The sequence below is a fragment of the Juglans microcarpa x Juglans regia genome, chromosome 6S (assembly GCF_004785595.1).
Source record: "Juglans microcarpa x Juglans regia isolate MS1-56 chromosome 6S, Jm3101_v1.0, whole genome shotgun sequence".
NCBI classification, from domain to species: Eukaryota; Viridiplantae; Streptophyta; class Magnoliopsida; order Fagales; family Juglandaceae; genus Juglans; species Juglans microcarpa x Juglans regia.
Window position 1 is genome coordinate 6517602 of NC_054605.1, and position 20983 is coordinate 6538584.

General features: G+C 35.9%; 1 protein-coding gene and 1 long non-coding RNA gene across 2 annotated transcripts; both read right to left on the bottom strand.

Annotated features, from left to right (window-relative positions):
- Positions 1 to 4340: 4340 nt before the first annotated feature.
- On the bottom strand, positions 4341 to 8332 carry LOC121236469. Its single transcript, XR_005934765.1, has 4 exons — positions 7770 to 8332; positions 5055 to 5132; positions 4908 to 4963; positions 4341 to 4673 (listed from the first exon to the last, which is right to left on the bottom strand). It is a non-coding gene; the product is annotated as an uncharacterized LOC121236469 (long non-coding RNA).
- A 4368-nt stretch (positions 8333 to 12700) lies between these two features.
- LOC121237954 (expansin-A1-like) lies at positions 12701 to 14510 on the bottom strand. The gene is made up of 3 exons (XM_041134890.1): positions 14226 to 14510; positions 13803 to 14115; positions 12701 to 13347 (listed from the first exon to the last, which is right to left on the bottom strand). The coding sequence occupies exons 1-3, from the start codon at positions 14353 to 14355 to the stop codon at positions 13041 to 13043; spliced, it is 750 nt and encodes a 249-aa protein (XP_040990824.1). The 5' UTR covers positions 14356 to 14510; the 3' UTR covers positions 12701 to 13040.
- Between the last annotated feature and the right edge of the window lie 6473 nt (positions 14511 to 20983).

Sequence of the window (20983 nt, forward strand, 5' to 3'; positions counted from 1 at the left end):
GTGTGTGAGTCATGTTTAGTTGGAAAAGCTTATAAGAAGCCTTTGGAAAGGCCCCTATGGTATCTTATCCTTTAGACCTAGTCTATTCTGATATTTGCAAACCTGTGAATGTGAAGGCATGCCATAATGCCTCTTATTTTCTCACATTTATAGACTATTACTCACGTTTCAGTTATGTCTATCTTAGCTCGCATTGCTTTGAAGCATTGGATTGCCTCAAGCGCTTTGTAGCTGAGGTTAAGAATTAGGAAAAAGGGAATTTAAAAGTTCTACAAACTAGTCAAGGTCGTGAATTCTTATCTAAAGTGTTTCATGGACTATGTGAGGAAAAAAGGGATAAGTTAGCAATTAACGATTCCTAGCACACCACAATAAAATGGTCTTGTAGAAAGGAGAAATCGTACCTTATTGAAAATGGTTCGATCAATGATGGCATAAACTAACCTATCAATATCATTTCAAGAGATGTTATATTAGCTGCTACCTACATTTTGAACCTGTACCTTCTAAATTGGTTCCTTCAACCCCGTATGGACTATGGAATGGCGAAAAATCAAATTGAGAACATTTGCGGTCTTAAGCTTGTAAGGTTATGTTCACACCACTTCACATAAATATGGGAAACTTGGCCTTAGAGAAAATAAACATATCTTTATAAGATATTTAGAGAGCTCAAAGGGCTATTGAATGTATGGATAACATCCTAATGGAGGAATGACAAAAATGGAGTCGCGTGATGTCACATTTATTGAGAATCATTTTTTTCAATATTGGTGAAGTAAAGAAAGATCTTGCACATTTTGAGTTACATGAACTCGAGGGAGTTATACCATCTTTTGGCGAGGGTAGAGAATCATTGCATCCTAGAATCACATAAGATAGTGGGAGTGTACCACTAGAAAGTGACTCACAGGAGTCTTAGTTACGTAGAAATGAACGTGGAACTATGTCTCGTCACTATTTTGAAATTGAAGGGGAATCTTTCATGTGTGCTCCGTTTGACCTTGATGAGTCTGCCTCTTATGAGGAAGTACTAAGTTAATCTGATTCAAATAAATGGCTAGTAGCCATGAGAGATGAGATGAGTTTTATAAAAAATCAAGTTTGGAGTTATTTGATCTTCCACTTGGGCGAAAACCTATTGGAAACAAATGGATTTTAACAATTAAGCACAAAACAGTTGGATCGACTGACAAATATAAGGCTCGTCTCGTGATGAATGGCTATACCCTAAGAGAGGGCATAGATTATGAAGGAACATTCTCACCTGTGGTGAGATTTGTTTCCATCTTCCTTATTCTAGCTATAGTTGTACATTTAGATTGGGTGCTTTTCCAAATGAATGTGAAAATTGTATTTCTTATTGGAGAATTAGACAAGGAGATCTATATGGATCAAGCTGTTGGTTTTGAAATTAAGGAAAAAGAACGCAAAGTATGGCAACTAAAACATTCCATTTATGACCTTAAATAATTGTCTAGACAATGGTACTTCAGATATTATGAGGCCATTACTTCAATTGGCTTTAAAATGCTAGAAGAAGACCTTTTGTGTATGTCAAACATACAGGGAAGAGCTTTCTGATTTTATCTTTGTACGTGGATGACATTTTATTAGCTGGAAATAATATGGAGATCACTGCTGCAAGTTGTCCTATACTTTTGAGATGAAGAACATGGGTGAAGTAAATTATGTGCTTGGAATTAAAATTTTAAGGGATTGGTCTAGAAAATTTCTTGGTTTGTCTCAAAAGACTTACATTAAGAAGATTTTAGAATCATTTTGTATGCACAACTCCAAACCCGTTGACACTCCAATTGAGAAGGGTTAAACATTGAGCCTAGAACATTACCTTAAGAATGATGAGGAAAAAAAAAAGATGACCATAATTCTTTATGCAAGTGCAATTGGAAGTCTAATAAATACTATGTTGTGTACACGACCGAACATTTGCTTTGCAGTTGGATTGGTTAGTCATTATCATAGTAACCCATGACCTATTCATTGTCAAGTATTTGAGAGGATTTTTCAATACATTCATGGGACATCAAATCTCATTTTTTACTATCAATGTTGAGACATGAGACTGAAGAGTTATAGCGATGCTTATTGGACAAATGATAAAAAAGAGCGTGAATCCACGACATGTTACACATTTATGCTTAGTGGGGGATTTTTTTCTTGGTGTTGCAAGAAACAATTGTGCATTGCTTTTTTCACGATGGAGTCAAAGTACGTTGCTTGTTTAGCAGCTGTAGAAAAAAGGGTTGTTTGGTTAAGGAGATGTTTTCAGTGCCTAGAGGTTATGGCTCTTGCAGAAGAAGTCGTTAAGATATATAGTGATAGTATGACAGCTATGGCATATACCAAGGATCCCAAATACCATGGCAGAACTAAACACATAGATATTTGGTTTCACTGCATTCGAGATGTTCTAGCGCGATGTGAGATGATCATACAACATATCTTTTTTAGCAAGATGGTAGATAATCCTCTTACTAAGGCTAATAGTAGAAATATTTTCCAAACTTATGCTAGGAGTTTGGGACTTCATCGGATTTGATACATATTGTATTAAAGATACCTTAAACTTTTTGTATATTTGACATTGTTAGTACCTATTGTATCAATGAGATTATTTGTTTTTATCTCATATTATAAGCTAATTGATAGTAAGTGAGAAGCACACATTATAAAGATGTCACCAGGTAAAAATCAGTCCACTCACATGGATGATCACCTTGGCACTTGGACGACAACCAATATGAGACAAATCCATTATTTTGGAACTTGAAAAGCGAGCAAGTAAACATCTTGATGCTTTGGGAGAATTCAATATAAATTTAAAAAATGTCACATTTGCTTGGCTAAGATGGAACTTACAAAAGTCATACATAAAATATTTGCACAACTTAATAAAGCTTGATTAAAGAGATCTTAGGCAGGCACTAGATGAGTGATTGTGCAAAGAAATTCAAGTTAGGGCACATTTATGGTGACTAGACTAAGATTACTATGGTGTTTGAATATGACAAATCCAATTGAGTAAGAGTTCCGCTGTTACATACATTTCAAATTTTATGTGCCATAAACGGCATATGAGGGAGTAACTGAATGGATCCCTTCTCCATCACTATGTGAACCATAATGGATCAATATGTCATGAGATAAAAACTTGACGTGACTATTTTAGCATGTTATCTCAAGGCCACAAAAGATACAGTCTAGCGGAGCATGTCTAGGTAAACATTCAAGTCTAATTGAATTGATATTAGTATCCATGGAAAATTATTTGGGTTCTTATTTTTTATTTTATGACTCATAGCCCAAACGATCATGAGCATATTATATAATGTGAAGTCAAAAATTGTTTTGAGTTATAAACTCGTGAGAGATTAAGGACCGTTGAATTAGTGAGATCAAATAGTCTGGGGCATGGACGATATGTTACGAGTGATGTACTGTGTTAGTATGATTGTGACTTACTATAGTACTCCTACTCTTTGCCTTCTTATTAGGTCGCACGCTTCATTTTCTATATGAGAAGTAATTAGTTGAGAGATCAGAATGAGATTGTTAATGGGGATGACACCCATTGTGGACAAATGAGAAATGTTAGTAAATAGGTACTCCATGACCCATGTAGTGTCCACATGGGTGGGGAAGTTATAAGCAATTAATTAACTCCCCACCATTGGCAGATAATTAACTCTCCACTACTAATAGTCACTACAAGAAAATAGATTTTTTGTCGCAAATACCCCTATTAATCGCTGCATTTCAGTATTTTCGGCGATTTTTAATTCCCTGCCTCTTCGACGAAATTAAAGTGTCTATTTTGATCAATTTCAGCGATAAGCAAAAATCATAACAAAAAACAACTATTTCCGGCAATTTTTGTGCGTCGCAACTATCACAAAAATTGACGAAAATAGCCTTTCTATTTACCATTAAATTGTTAAGAAAAATCAATTGCTATGATATTTATTGTCACAAAATATAGTAAAATTGCCATAAAATACTTGTCATTTTTCCCTGCGATTAAAAATTATCCTTGCTATTATGTAGTCCCAGCAGCCAAAAAAGATTATTTTCGGCGATTAAAATTCGCCGGAAATAAGTTTAGTTGACAAAAATGCATTTGCGGCGAATAAAAGAAATAGTGTTCCAAATAAAGAATAAAAAGAGGTGCAATAACAGAGGAATTGGGTATGAAATCAGTATCACGTACACTTTGTTTCTGTATGTGATGACATATAATAGTCCTTGGTGTCACTTAAATTCAGAGGCATTGGATGAGTCTCTAACCTCTCCCTCAATTAAAATTTTTTTTAAAAAAAAAAAGTTGCCAGTTTACATAATTTAGATGCAGCAAGGAGGAAAGGGTATGAAGTATCTAAACTTGTAAAAATATGAGTGACAGTATTCCACTGCCTTATTGTCAAAGAATAGTAAAATTCAACTTAGCCTTCTAAAATCCATACCAAAGGTGATCTACCATCATAATCTGCCTTGCTGGGATTGGCTCCTGCTCTGATCAAACGTTTTAGGCGATTAGAATCTCCATCATGAGCAGCAAAATTAACCCTCACAGCCAGCTCTGATTCATGCTGTCCAATATATTGTGTTATATTTTATTCCAAAATCTTGCTCTGGAGGTTGGGGTCCTTTCCCTGTCATTGATAAAAGTGTGGGAATGTTATTTACTGACTATTGGTTTAAATTTCTTGCAGCATAAAACGAGTGATATTTCAGAATACTTTCAGCAAATATAGAGAAAGCTTTCAAGCAAGTGGACACAATTGATTCTATACTGTAGAATTCGGCAAAGGCATTGCCAATCATATCTCAACGACCATATTTTTAGGGTAAAATGTCAAATGGAAGGAGAAAGATGATCAAATTACCTCAAGGAGGTTGTTCAAGATAATCTGTCCATCAGAAAAACATATCTCCAGGATTTCTGTAAAACAACATTTATCAAGCCGCAAGACCCTGCATAGTTCACAAACTCGAACTGTACGAATCTGAGGAATGTTACAAAAAAAAGAAACCTTGCCATATGACCCATAAGCTTGCTGACGAGTAAGACATTCCTCTGTTTCATCATCTTCCACATTTCCTACCTCCTCCTGTAGAAAATATTATAGAGGCAGTATCTAACTTAAAAAGCATGCAAATAAGAAAATATATATTCGATCTTTACATATTAGAGATATTCTTAAGATTATCCATCAGGTGCATATATTGACGACACATTCTGATGCATGTAAGAAAATATATCGTTTGTCAAGAGATTAGGATCTTAGAGTTTGGACAAGAACTCTAATGGATATTGACCTATTCTCAAGCTATGTATAGAAAAGGTAAAGTACAAGCTATCCTTGTGCTTATAGTCATCTAATGACACCCTTTCGGTAAAAAAATTTGATCAACCTGTCATATTTGCAGCTCTAACCAAACTTTTCTATCCTACTGTCTGTTTTACATCAAGCCATGTCACTCACTTCAAAGATCCATGTGGTTTCTTCCTAGAAACCCATGTTACAAGCACCACTCTCCATGGGAGCCCAAAACCACTGGCCACTGTACCTATAACACTAGATCAACTGCTACCCTATTCCAATTTAAACTGCCAGACAGACGGCCTATAGAAAGCCCGATCCCTTCCTTCCTCTCTCACAACAAATAAAACAAAACCACAAAGGCTGAGAGGGTTACGTTTTTAGAGAATTTATGTCCTACAATTGGTGAAATTGGATTTCGGTTTTGAATGAATTTGACAAGTGGAGGTAATGGTGGGTAGAGAAAGAGCGGGAGGCACAAACCAAAGGCATCAAAGTCAGTTGTCAAGGTTGTGAATGGTGCAGTTTATATTTCACCTGTTAACAAAAGTTACAAAACTATGATAAGGGCATATTTCAGGTCAACAATACGTTTACTGTTAAGATAGGCCTACTTATTAATGCTATAATTTTCACCTTTACAAGTGCTTCTGTTATGACCCTTATCATGGTGAACACAAACTTCAGAACTTTTGGATCTCTGGGGAGAGAAGGTGGGGGTGGGGGTTAAAGGTTGTCATAAAACTTGTATCAACACCAGTATGGATATTCAAGATATCCTTCTAGTCAACATCTTGTTACTCTATATAAATGCTTCCCTTAATTTATGAGCTTATAACGTTAAAAATTTGCACTTTTTCATAGAATAAAGAATGCTAAACTATTTTGGTCAGTCATATTCTCTAAATGCCATATATATTCCATACAGATGCTGAATGCAAGTACACAAAAATTGAAAAGACAGATATAATGGAGATGAAATCATTAGAAAGAAATTCATACCACTTCACCATGACATATGATATAAAGTTGATCTATTATGTTTCCCGGTTCTATAATCACTTCTCCTGGGAGGAAAAACTCCTCATGGACTCTGCTTGCCTGATACACCATGAAATGAATGAGTCAGCTCCACTGAAAGAAGCTAAGCTTCTAATGTTAATAGTTCTGTTTTTATGATTGAAAATTATGACGAATAATCTCATAATGATATTAGAGAAAAGAAAAAAAATTATGTAAAAAAAGAACACAAAAGGGGTCATATGATGAAACTAAGTAAACATACAATTGGATACAAAACACTGAACAACGCAGTTAACACCCTCTCAAGCAACGTTAAAATTAAACAACCATCCAACTTAAACTAAAAGGTGCCTCAAGTATAACAAATGCAATGAACAAAAAGAGAACATCCAAGTGACCTAGCAATCAAACTATATAAAAGAAAATGATCAAATGCCTCCCCATGGACATCTGATACTCTTCACCCTATGACATGATGTCATATCATTAAATACCGATGGTTGTGTAGAAAATTTAATCATATGACATCAAGTGATAGGATAGGAGTGCCACTGTTTTCCTTCTATCCATAGAAATAGAGAATTGTTCAGCAGATACATCCTTCAAAGATGCATCCATGCACTTAACATCCTGCCACAAAAGTACTCACCTCATCTACTAAATAGCTTTGCTACAAATAATCCACTCTTTCACCTTTCCACAAAGAAACTCTGTGGAACTCCAAACAACACAAGTTCACCCTCTCCTTCCTTCCGCATGTTTCAAACAAATCCCTCTCCTTGAAAACCAAGCCATCTCAACCCCCCAATAATTCCCCTTTAAGATCCTAAGCTGCTTCACTCACAAGCTGCCAACCTGTATAGTGGAAACAAACATCATCCCAATGAACCCTAATTTTGAGAATCATCAAGTTTCATGCTATAAAATACCTCCTCTTCAAGGCACTCAGAAAATTCCACATAACAAAAGTGGCATATTGTTCAAGAGAAATTTGTGGAGAGAGCAAATCGTGTTAGAAAACCTATTACTTTCAAGTTCCAAAATATGGATTTGAGATCGAAACTATATTAGGACAAGATTGAGCTGTTATAGTAATGCTTACAATGAATAAACAATTCCTAATAACAGGCCCGATTGATGCTGCATGTGGAAAGTTAAACTGGAGATGTCAGCTAATCCATCACTTCTATGTAACTAGTAGCAATTAGATAAACTATGACTTCTAAACTAAATGGATGTGAACAAGTTCACAGATATCATATTACTTTCAACTTTTTTTATGGCTAAGATAATGGAACTTATCATAGCCCATCCTTTAGGAAAAACAAACAAGCCAGACATTATCCATCACACCAAGATTTTAAAACATTTACAAATATAAGGTCAATCTAACGGCCACACCCTTCTCTAGATGCTATCGGGCATCTTAGTGCCAAATGTTTTTGTCCCACTTGAATCCATAACTTTAGCATCCCAACTTTCTCTTGACTGTTCGGCAGCATCTTCTGCAGGAGCAGACATACAATTTAATTTGCTAGATTTTGGCGAAGCAGAAGGACACAAGAATGGAAATAAATTAAAAAAGAAAAAAGGGTTTGCGAGCAGATCTGGGAAACAGAGGCAACTAAAATCTGGGAAACAAGGGCATCACTAGAGACGATTCTCCTCTGCTCTTTCTTTTGGGAGCTTCTTCCAAGCAAACACAGAGCAAACATGGCTCTGAGCAGAGACAATCTTGAAAAGAGAGGGAGAAGGGGGGGCGTTTTCAAAGCAGAGAAAGAGAGAGAGAGAGAGAAGAGAAAGAGAAACAGACTGAGCACATAAGCAAAGGAGAAGACGCCAGGAGAAAAGGGTGCCTTTGAATTCGGTTTGCAGTAAGAACGAAAATGGAGAAGACGAATTTGGGGAAGAAAGGGGAATCGGGACATGCGAGGGATAAGAGGGATTGGGGAGAGGAGGGGGGGAGGTGGTGGCAGACGGGAGGGAAATGACTAAGAGAAAAGGCGCGGGTCAATTAAAATTTTATCGAGTTATTGCTGTGACCACATATCGCCATAATAACTCAAAAAGTCGCCACAAATATGTAAATACCATTTTGCATCCAATACAAATTTGTTGGTACTACTCATTTGCAGCGACAAAAATTCACCGCAATTAGTCTAAAAATGTACTATGCTATTTCCGGCACTTCACATATCACCGCCAGTCACAGAATACTTATTGCGGTGACAGATTTCGCCGCAAAATGATTTATTGTGGCGATTTTTTCTATTGGACGAAAATAAATGTTTACAATAGTTTTTGCGGCGCAATGAGTCGCTGCAAAAGATTAAAAAGTCGCCGCGCTTAACATTGAATTCTTCCCAACATTTTTCAAATCTGTGCTGTAATTAAGCAGCGACTTTTAAATCACTGCAAATAGTGACTATTTGTGACAAATTTTTTTCCAACTATCTAAAAGTTACTGAAAAAAGCCTATTTTCTTGTAGTAAGTTAATAAAATTTAGTTAATTAACCATCCCATCAGGATCAAACTAGTTCAATGAGTTTTACACACCTTAGTTTTATGAGTGTAAAAAAATTGAACAAGGAAAAAAAAATTCCTCTCCTCTCTCTTTGCAATTTCTTAGAGCAATTATCTTAAACTCTTGATCTTGAAGTGTGGAACTATTTTAGGAGACTCTAGTAATCTCTTAGAGACTATAGTCGTCTCCTAAGTGATGTAGAAGTGCAATCATAATAAATTGATATGCATGGTAAGACGAGCAAAAATCTAGACTTGTGGATATTCTGCTCCTTAAGTTAATTTGAATTAACTTTACCTAACATGAATGAATGAAGAGTCATCTATATTCTAATTTCTCTAGTTAAAAAGAATTAACTAGAGATAGACAAGCAAGCAATAATGACCCTTATTGAATTTTTTTTTTTTTGATTAAATTGACCCTTATTGATTTGGCATGGTATAAACCTTCGTCTTGTTTACCTTGCAGACATACACTATATATGGGGCGAAGTCTATTCGTTTGACAGGTGTCGGATAGCAGTAGAGGGAAATTAACGTTGATATAAAAGAAATAATAATTATTAAGTACTTTTAGAATATAGAGATGTGGCACTCTCATTTTATCTTAGAGGTCATGTCAATTAAAATTAGGATAATGCTTCTCAATCATCTAATCTGGATAGATGGGTGTGCTTTTAGTACATTTATATTTTTTTTTTCTCTTTTCTTTTAAATATTTTTTAAACATGATTTAAAAAAATATACAGATTCATTAATTGTGACGCTCCGACTCTCACGTACATAAACACGAGAATCGTGACGTCTAGATGATGACAACACGGTCACACATTCCAACGAAATGTGCTCAAATGTGTACAATATACAAAAGTGTACAACAAAAGTCGCAGCGGATAATTTAAATAAGTCAACTTAAGTACTAGAAATTTAAATACAAATATTGAAAACAAATTACCTTTAAAAATTTATACAGTCATCCCAAAATATATTACAAAAGGCAAATATATAAACAAGAGATAAAATGAATCTCGACACACGAGAGCAACCCCAGGTTACTCCTCCGACGGAGCCAAAGCCTAAGGCTCGTCATACTCATCTGCATCAAAATCTGCGATACCATAAAATGGTACCAGAGGTAAGTAATAATCTAAACAACTCTCGGGATAAAAACGCATTAATGCAACCAACAAACAGATCCCAAAACCTCATTTTCTCCTAAAATGATTATTTTCCAACACATGCCAAAATCTCATTTTGGCCCAAAAATATAATCTGTCATTTTTTCAAAAAAAAAAAAATGATTCACACAAAATCAAACCATTTATCAGACACTGTAGGCGGGAATCGCAGGCGGGACTATACCAACATCCCTGCTTACCACCATCCCTACCGCGTGCACCGTAGGCGGGAGTCTAACACCATCCCTGCTTACCACCATCCCACAGTTCCTTTCCACACAATGAGTACCAATCAGAGCACTGTAGGCGGGAATCACAGGCGGGACTCTACCACCATCCCTGCTTACCACCATCCCTACCGCATGCACCGTAAGCGGGAATTGTAGGCGGGATCCATCCCTACTTATCACAATCCCTACCACGTGCACCGTAGGCGAGAATCACAGGCGGGACTCTAACACCATCCCTGCTTACCACCATCTCTACAGTTCCTTTCCACACAATGAATACCAATCAGAGCACTGTAAGCGGGAATCACAGGTAGGACTCTACCACCATCCCTGCTTACCACCATCCCTACCGCGTGCACCATAGGCGGGAATCACAGGCGGGACTACACCACCATCCATGCTTACCACCATTCCTGTTTACCACCATCCCTACCACATGCACCGTAGGCGGGAATCACAGGCGGGACTATACCACCATCCCTACAATCTCTTTTTCCTTTTTTCTCAAACCAGTCAATCCAATCATTTCAAACATACACAAAATCATTTCTCACATGAAAATCTAGTTTTCAAATAAACACATGAACATGTATGCAATCATGCGAAAACTCAGTTTCAGTTACAAATATGAACATGCGTGCAAATGCAATGAACAAGACACGTCACGAATATCCAATAACCAACAAATGTCAACACAATCTAATCACATAAACTCCATCCTCCAATCCATCCGACTCCCTTGCTCCTCGGACTCAGTCTGACATAACCAACCAGTTCACAGTAAAATGAGTTAGTGCAAAAATACATTTAAATCACGAAAGTTTTTTGGAAAAATATTTACAGTGCTATAATATAATTTCTGAAGGATCACGGAGGTGTAAGAAGTGACGGCACAGCAACGTAACAATGCAAAATGCACTGTGGCCTTGGGTCTCAAAAATTCACTTTTGAACGGGAACAAACCAAGACCCGAAATTGATAGGGTAGAGCTTAGGGATGTCGATGAGCCAATGGTGGTGGTGGTTGGACGTGGGTGGCGGTGTAGAGGGCGGTTGAAGACCAAAATGCCCAAATTAGAGATGGAGATAGATGGGCTTCACCGGTGGCAGATCGGAGCCAAGGATGGGTGCATTAGGTTGTTAGGAGGTCGAGGATGATGTGGTGAAAAGGTGGTGGCCAGCGATGGCGCGAAGGCGGCGCCCGAGCACCAAAAGCAGTTTGGCTTGAAGCCATGCGCGGGGGAGTTTCGCGGCACGAGAGGGGCTGAAAACACAGGGGTGGGGTCGCCGGTGGGTGGAGAAGGAGGTGGGAGGGGCGGTGAAGTGCACGGAGGCGCAAAAAACTAACAACCCGAATGGGTTCCACACGGCCAGTGGAGAGAGAGAGAGAGAGAGAGAGAGAGAGAGAGAGTGGGGAAGGGAAACTGGGGTGGGGGAGGTCGCCGGACAGTGGCGCACGGCGGCGGGTTGGAGGATGACGAAGACGCACGGGGAGAGTGAGAGAGAGGGGCTCGTGCGCGGGAGAGAGAGAGGAGAAAAAAGAAAATGAAGAAGAAAAAAAAGAGAAGGAGAAAAGAAAAAGGAAAAGGAAAAATGGAGGGAAAGAAATGATCCAACGAAAAATATTTTAAAACAGCAAGTCAATTAAAATAATTTAAACGTAGTGCTAAATGAAAATAAAATAATTAAATCCAACAATAAACTAATTTAAAATAAAAATCAATTTAAATACATAACAATATTTAATATAAGGAAACATATCAAATTTAATTTATATAATTTAAAGATCATAAAATTAAACCATTTAAAAATCTGATAATTTTAATACAAGAGAATAAATTTTTGAATTAATAAAAATAATCATTCAATAAAAATATACTAAAATACAGAGTGTTATATTAATAGTCACTTTCTTAATTATTAAATACAAAAATTAAAAATAAATAAAATACACGTGCAGTCAAAATGAAAGTGTAAAAGCCATAGGACAAAGTAATATTTTTCTGAATATTATTACTTATATAGATAATTTTAATGGCACATTTTTCTTGTGATAAAATAAGAGTATGATCAAATTCGTATTTCAAAAATACATAATAATTAAAAAAATAACCTCGCTGAAATAAGGTAATGATTGCATGGCTAAGGAACGGGTTCTATGATGGCTCAGGACTCGGGTCAGATGCATCTTACAGATTTATTAACAAATGCAAGTTGATTTTAAAAGAAAGATAAAAATAGATTGTGCTGTTGAATGAAACAGGCTGCAATAAAAAAATAAAAATGTTATGTGCAGCCGTTTTGCGTATTTTTTACGCACTCTATTAATGTAATTAATTGGATATTTTTTTTTAATATAAAATAATTAGTTTAGCTAAATACGTTGCTTGTAGCAGATCTAAAAAAAAAACTGGCACAGATTTTATTAGAATTTGGACAGTCTTACAAAATCTCATTTCCCAAAAGACAACTCCAAGAAAAGACGATTTCAGCAGCTTAACACATTAAAACGCCAACTACGCTTCACGAACCATACAACTAACTAGAAAGTGGCGGGTGGTAAATTCCAACCACTGCCTATTTTCTGCCTTCCATTCCAAAGGAGAGAAGAGTTCCCCATACTTCAATGTAAATGATGCGAAGGGCCGTGTCCAAATAAGCCATTATCATAAGCTAAAATGCACCAAAGTACACTATACTTTTCCCACCCTCTTTAAAATGGGATTTAATTTTGAAGTTCATCATGGGAATTGTGGGCCACTAAAGGTCTGGCCGAAGGACCAGCCATTAGGGGCAACGTTGTTGGAAACCAAACTGCGCCCGTCACTTGTGATGACCTTGAAGGAGAGGCTTTGTCCATTTAGGTAGGAATTGCTTTGCCAGTTCTGACCCCAGTTCCTAGACATTGGCTGCCAACCTGTTCTTGACCCTTTGATTGAAACAGCATGCACATCTCCCGCACCTCCAACGTTGGTGATTAGGACTAGGTTGAAGTAAGAATGGCCGTTGATGGTGAATCTGATGCCCCCTCTCTTTCGGCATGGGACTCTACATTGTTTCAAATCAAAGAATCGAAGCCTTGAGCTTTTTAGGAAGAAGATATTGCATATAGAGAGTTTAATCCAAAAGGATAAAAAGAAGATGCTGTGCTTTATACAGAACATATACCCAATAGTTTACTGAGGTAAACGAACACAAAACAAATTAGCTGTAACTTTCAAAAAAAGATAAATATTTCTTCGGTTGCTCCAAATTCCAAAACACAGGAAGCTGACTAACAGTTTCTTTATTTTTTTTAATTTTTCTTTTTTGTTGGTGGGGGGGGGGTGTGAAGCTGACTACAAGTCAACAAATAGTGGATCTGGGAAATGCTTTTTAAATCCCTGAAGACCTGTGCAGCTGATGATTAGCTGATTTTTACAGAAAACTCGCGTATACACTATATTTACTACGTTTATCTCAATACTATACTTATTCTATGCATGAATACTTAACAAATGTACCGTCTGTAAGCTACAGGAACGATCCCTGCTCTGTACTGAGCAATCTGTTGGAAGACAGGCTGAGAGAGATCAAAATGGTGCTGGGGAGGGTTGCACCACCCGCCTGCATTGTTGGGGAGGGCGCTGTTTGGTGGGCAGAAGTTGGTGGCAGTGACCACAATAGAGCCGGGCAGGCACCACCTTGGATCGTTCACACACTTAACCTGAAAACAAGCCCCACAGCTCAATCCATTATTGAACAGTGCAGTGCTCAAAGCTGCTGTGTTTGTCCCATATCCCTGGCTGTATAGGTTCCCATATCCACAAGCCCCGCCTGCAATTAAAATGATCAATGATTCAATATAGTGGTTATAGGAATAATTACAAGATTAAGATCGTCTCAGGGTCTTTGTGAAAGGATCATAAGCATAAATAGTCACTTACCCATTGTACCAGAGGCATCACCCCCTCCATAGAAAGTGGCATGTGCATCAGTGATCCAACCTCCAGCATACCCATTAACAGATGAGAGCAAAGAGAGAAACCCCACCAGGAGAAGTACAAGAACTGCCATCTTTATCTTGCAGGGAGAAATGAGCTTCAGAAAATTCAGAAGGAAGAGAAAAGTTCACATGCAGGCGGCGGCACAAACCTTTTGATAAGCGAGAGAAAGAGGGATGTGTGGGGAAAATGGGAGGGTGAAGTGGGGGATAAATAGATGCTCACGCGGAGGCAGCAACAGTACGCTAGCTTCCTCGGGCAACCTCATTATAACAGACTGTATTTGAGGTGTGGGGACCTAAAATCGCCATGTGCATATGGTTTTCGTCCGTAGGAAAACAAGGTCACTTTCCTTGAAACCACGTGGTTTTGAACATTTTCTGTGCGTATTAACTGTTGCTTGAAAGTCACTTGGTTCCGAATATTCAACTGCATGGGCTATTAAACACACTGATCGATGTGGTTTTTTCTCACAAGGTTAAAAGTGTTAGAACTGTCAAGCGCCTTTTATGGCCTGTTAATTTCCACCATTAATTACTGATCCATTTGCTAGTACTTCAGTTGTATTTTTTTTCCCCGCTAAACAAGATATCATTCAATTTATAAACACAAGAATATAAGAGTAGAGAATGGGAGACTCCACAAAAATACATAATAGAAGGTGCATTGCAACAATACAAAACAAATAAATGGACAATGCCTAGAGTAAATTATACTCGGACACATTTTTCTTGACCAAACTAATTAAAGAGGGTACCGCTAAAGAAGCAGTTTCGTAGTCCAACTGGTAGACTCTTGGAAAGCAGTTTTTGGTCACATCTAGAGAAGGGACACTGCAGTCAACTATTTCCGTGTTGTCGAAGGTGATCTCCGCAACTTTTTCATCTAAATTTGTGGTTAGGGAAAGTTGAAATATGGCTGCATAGCTAGGATTGGAAAGCCCAGATCATCATCGCGGGCTCACCGGGGATACAAATGGCCGGGGGGCGGGGGGAATGGGAGGAGCTGGTTGAACAGTGTGGATCATATCTGGTGGTGGGCAGTCTCACTTGGGTTTCTAAGATAGACGGCTAGCAAGCACGCTAGAGTGGCGCTCGTAAAGATCATTTGGTGGGCGAAAAGCGATGTATCGAATATCTTTCACCCTAGTGGAGAGAAAAACAAAAATAAGAAAAAAAAAAAAAGGGTATAAACGAAGAGTCTTGTAGGAAGGAGGGGATCGAGAGGGAGAGGGAGAGGAGGAGCATCCCTTCTCCTCAAGCGGAGAAAGTGTGGATGCTTGCTTGAGTTTTCATCACTATAATTTTTTTAAAACCACTTACGTCTTAGGTCTGTTCATTACTATAATTCCTTTTGTTCTTTAATTCATGTTTCTAACAGCCTAGGTGACCATACCTGATAATCTTTGCAAAATAAATAAATAATGTTAGATACAATTTTAGAATATGCAAGTTCTGAATACCGATCTTTTAAAAAAGAGTAGGTTTTACCGTTAAAAAAAAAATTTCATGTACATCTCATATTTCTTTATTCTTTTTCACATAGAACTCGCACACATTAAAATTGTAAATATCATTTCTAAAACGAAAATTCAATACTTCAACGAAAGAGCCAGTCATGTGAGTACTATTATACCCAGCTAGGGTTAATATGTTGGGAGAAGTTTGTCTTCAATTTGTCAGCTGCTTCCTTGGTCTTCGGGCGAAGGAAATTTGCTTTGCTAGCTATTCAATGCAGTCAACAAAATCTCTTCGAGCATGTCGATTGAAAGAATATGGACGCATATCCAAAACATCCTTGCAACAATTGCGAGCACGTTTTCTAAGCGAAAATGTTGAAGTACTACATATACCATGCAGTCTAAAATGTCGGCATTAAACAAGCTGAGACCGTATAATAAATCTCACAAAATGTATGAAGCTGTAATTAATACCCAGTACGTACGTAGTATATACTTTAAATGCTAAGGAAAAAGAGTTATGCTACAGCGATCGAAAAAGTGACTCGAATAAAAGTCTCAAATAGTATATTTTTCTTTTCTTTCATTTATATATTTTTTTATTTATCATAAATATTTAAAAAAAATAAAAAATTTATAATATTGTTAAAAAATACTTCATTAATCACTAAGTAAAAAAAAAAAAAAAAAAAACCATTCGAAACACAAATTAGAGACGACCTAAAGCATTTCTCAAGGAAAATATATAGCCCATCTAAATGGCAATAGTACGTACGTACGTACCAGCTAATTAGCATGCTTAATTAGCTATATTTTCTAATGTCACTTTCACGTGGTAAAAGTTTTTATTGGATAAATTAACTAATTTACTATGCTAGAGAAATCCCAAAGTCTTCACATTCAATGTCATCTGTTAGGGTTAGGTAGAAGACCGCCGGCCATCCCACCTAGTCATGGCTGACGTGGTCGGTGATGTATGATAAACATCAGGCTGATACAATGGGATAGACCAAGAAAAGGTGAATACTTTTATTGTCGACTGAGTCCTTTTTTATGCGATGCAAGCTTAGCTTACGTGACATGGTTAGAGGCTTAGAGGCAGATATTGCAAATACAATTTTTTATTTTTGTCCAAACACCTCTATATATGCTATTAGATATTTAAGATTCATTCACATGTTATTTTTCAGAGAATAATCCAATGCGTTAGCTAGGGCTAACTTTGGATTAATTGACATTCTGTTATAAAATTCATCCAACTTACTAACGTACATATAAAGATGATCAAGTTGGAATTAATAAATCTTGATACAAAAGAAATAATCATGTTTCGCAACTGGACATTTGCCTATATATCTCCCCTATATATTTCGAGGATCAACGATTTAGCAATTCGGACAGGAGTACAAGAGATAATTAAGGATGTTGTGGACTCCGGCCACACCCTTGGGTAGACGACTCCCCGGCCCGATTGCCTGAAATTCAAGTAGGGAATTGCATGGACTTGATTCCTATTTGGGAATCCTAAATGAACTTCTATTCCTAAATTCTCAAGATCGGTTTGATCTGATTCATGCTCAAACTTGTAGCTGAATTAATTGGTATTTAATTTGCATGCATGAAATCCCATCCGAGTTTGTGCAAGAAGATATATCAAACCTTTGTATCTCACTCTCTCGGCTAACGGCCGACACTTCATCTCCTCTTGACTTTTGACAGAATGTGAAAGGAAAAATGCAATAGCTTTTTTTATTAGTGGGTTGCATTCAGAAGTTGATGTGAACTGATGCATGGAAGAATATATATCTATATATATATATATATATATATATATATACACCATTTATAATAAGTGGGGATAGCGTGAACAGTACTTTTTGTCGTCCTCCATGTATGTGGTCCGTTTTTTGTGTGTTTTGTCATTTTGTTTTGGTCTTTTGTGTCCGTTTAAGTGAGGGAGTTTTGGTCTTTTAGTTTTTTCCTTCCCGATTCTTTTTATTGTCTTTGCGTCTTCTCTCTTTGCCTTTTATCTCCGAAAGCGGAGTGCTTTCTCTCTCTCTACATCTTTGCGTCTTCTCTCTACATCTTTGCGCCATCTTCTCTACATCTTCTCACTTCGCCTTCTCTCTTCTATTAGTGTTTTGTGTTTTCTGGATATTTCTTCAAGTTTCTTTTTTGCGGTTTGTTTGCTTTTGTGTTTTTTTTTTTTTTGGTGGCGTTAGTTTGGGGATTTTACATGGGTTTGTTGCCTTTTTTTTTAGGTGCCGTTCGTTTGTGAATTTTACATGGGTTTCTTCAGATTTTACATGGGTTTGTGCATGCTGTGGGTTTTTGGTATTTTTTGCGAAAAAATAAATTTTTCTCTTCAGATTTGCATGTTGTGGGTTTTTTGTATTTTTTGTGAAAAAATATATTTTTTCGTGAGTTTGTTAGGTTTCTTTACTATGTTGTTAAGTGTTCGTTTTTATGTTCTGGATTTGTATGTTCTCGGTTTTTTGTATTTTTTGGAAAGAAAAATATATTTTTCCATCGTTCCTTTTCTAGATTTTTTGTATTTTTTTGTGAAAAAATAGATTTTTTGCATGGGCTTCTTCGCATTCTCTCTCTTTTTCACGTTCGGTCTTTTTTTCATGATGTTAAATTTGGTTTTAACATTTTGTATGGGTTCTTTTTTTTTTTTTTTTTTTTTTTTTTTTTTGTAGTTTGATGATGGTAGATAACTTTTTTTTATTCTATTTTCCGCTAGCCAGAGGAAAGTTTTGAAAACGTACGTTTTTCTTTTGTATATTTTAGGTTTGCATGTTGTGGGTTTTTTGTATTTTTTAGTGAAAAATAGATTTTTTACATGGGCTTCTTTGCATTCTCTCTTTGGATTTGCATATACATTGTTTCCTTTTTTAGTGGGTTTTAGCTTTTTCGCGTTCAGTCTTTTTGTTCATGACATTAAATCTGGTTTTAATATTTTGTATGGGTTTTTTTTTCTTTGTGGTTTTAAGGCCTGCATTTTTTTTTTTTGTTCTCATCCCATGGTCGATGATGCGCTTCATTTTTGTAAAAAGAAGTATATAGATTTTTGTTCGGCTATGCCATGTTTATGGACTCAATTTTTTTGGAGAAGTTTTGATGAAAGATATATTTTTTGTGCGTTTAAAGGTTCTGGTTTTTTGCCACTTAACGGATAGTATGTTTATTTGTGGAAGAAATATATGGATTCTTTTCCGTTGCTATGCTACGAAAGATGATTCCACTTGATTTTGTTTGAAGCTTTAAAATTGATTTTTTTTTTTTTAATTTTTAGGTGGGGATGTGGTGATGCATGGTTAGAGATCTTTTTTTTTTTTTTTGGCAAGTTTAAGTAGGTGTATTGATGCTGAAGATCTGTTTTGTTTTTTAAGGCCGGTTTAAGTGAGTGCTTTGATGCACCTCACTTTCTGCAATCAACTCTGATGAGAGGGTTACGTCTGAGACAAGGAAAATTTTTTTGCATTTCCTTGCTCATTATTATTATATTGGTTACATGATGTGGCTTTTTTTTTTTCGTTTGTATATTTTTTTGTATGTTTCAAGATTTGATATGTAATATATATATTGAACAAACGTAAAATAAAAGTATTTTATAATATATTTTGTTTATTTTTGTTTTAGTATAAAAGATAAAACTTGTAAATTGTTGTCTTTTTCGTTTGATATTATGATTACTAAGCGGTTTGGGCTTTTCATTTTTGGTTGGTATCTCTTAACTTTCTCAATTTAGACTTTGATTGTTCAATATATGTTTGTTCAATATTCATTGAGCATTGTTTGTTCAATATATGATTTTGTACTCATTTCTTATATTGTTGTGTTTTATAATTGTGCTTACCATAATATCTGATTTAGCTGCAACTACTTTGAGCATTTGCGAAGATTTCTTTATATGTTTTCATTTTATTTGTTCACTTTGTATATTTTGTTTGTTGATTTTAGGTTGGTATTTTTGAACTTGCTCAATGTGTATGACTATGTAGTTGCACAAATTGTTTATATTTGTATTTTGTAATTTTTTTGCATTATTTTATTATTTTTAATTGTGAATATATTCATTGTGTAACATTAAGTTTTTGTTTGTTTTTCGTAGGAGGTTTCTAACAATAGCATTCACATTTGAGTTTTACTTTAAGGTTTGTCTGTCTCAACTTTTTCATTTCGTAGTTATTACTAATATTTTTTAATTTCTTCATAACATGTCATTATTAATTTATTATAGTTTGAGGAGTGATAAAGAGTTTCAAATTTGTGAATAAATACATTTTTTTTCTATCTCTTTTTTTGCTGTAGAGTTGATTTTTCAAGGAATTTTTTTTTATTCTGTTTTTTTTTTTTTTTTTTTGTTATTTGTGGGTTTGCATGTTGTGAGTTTATGTGTTTAGTTTTTTCTTTCATTCATTTTTTAACTTCTTCATTTTTGGGTTCTTCTTCATTTATTTTTTTATTCAGCTATGCACACTTTTTTTTCTCTTTAAATTTATGCACGTGATTGTTTGGTTCTTTGAAGGAATTTGGGTTGTATATGTTGCGGATTTGCATGTTGTGGGTTTATGTGTTTAGTTTTTTGCTTCATGCATTTTTTAACTTCTTCATTTTTGGGTTCTGCTTCATTTATTTTTTTATTCAGTTGTTTATACTTTTTTTTTTATGTTATCACGCTGGTTTTTGTTCCTCTTTGAATTTATGCACTGGATTGGTTTAGTTCTTTGGAGGAATTTCTTTTTAACTTTGATTCATTTTGTGGGATAAAATAAAAAATAACGTTTATTGTTTGCTTCTTCTCAAAAAAGAGAATTTAGATGAAGAGAGATTTCATTAGTTGATAATGGTTCTTAACATAATCTTTTGTGCCGTGTTTGAAGACTTGATTAGATTTGGTTTTTGGGGCGGCATTTTTTATGTTACTTTAAGACCTACATTTTTTTATTTTTTTATTTTTTTTTTGTTCTCATCCTATGGTCGATGATGCGCTTCGTTTTTGCGAAAAGAAGTATATGGATTTTTGTTCGGTTGTGCCATGTTTGTGGACTTAATATTTTGGGGGAAGTTTTGATGAAATATATGATTTTTTATTTTTGTGTTTAAAGGTTGCGGTCTTTTGCCATTTAACGGATAGTATTTGTTTGTTTGTGGAAGAAATATATACATTCTTTTCTTTTGCTATGTCGTGAAAGATGATTTCACTTGGTTTTGTTTCAAGCTTTAAAACTGATTT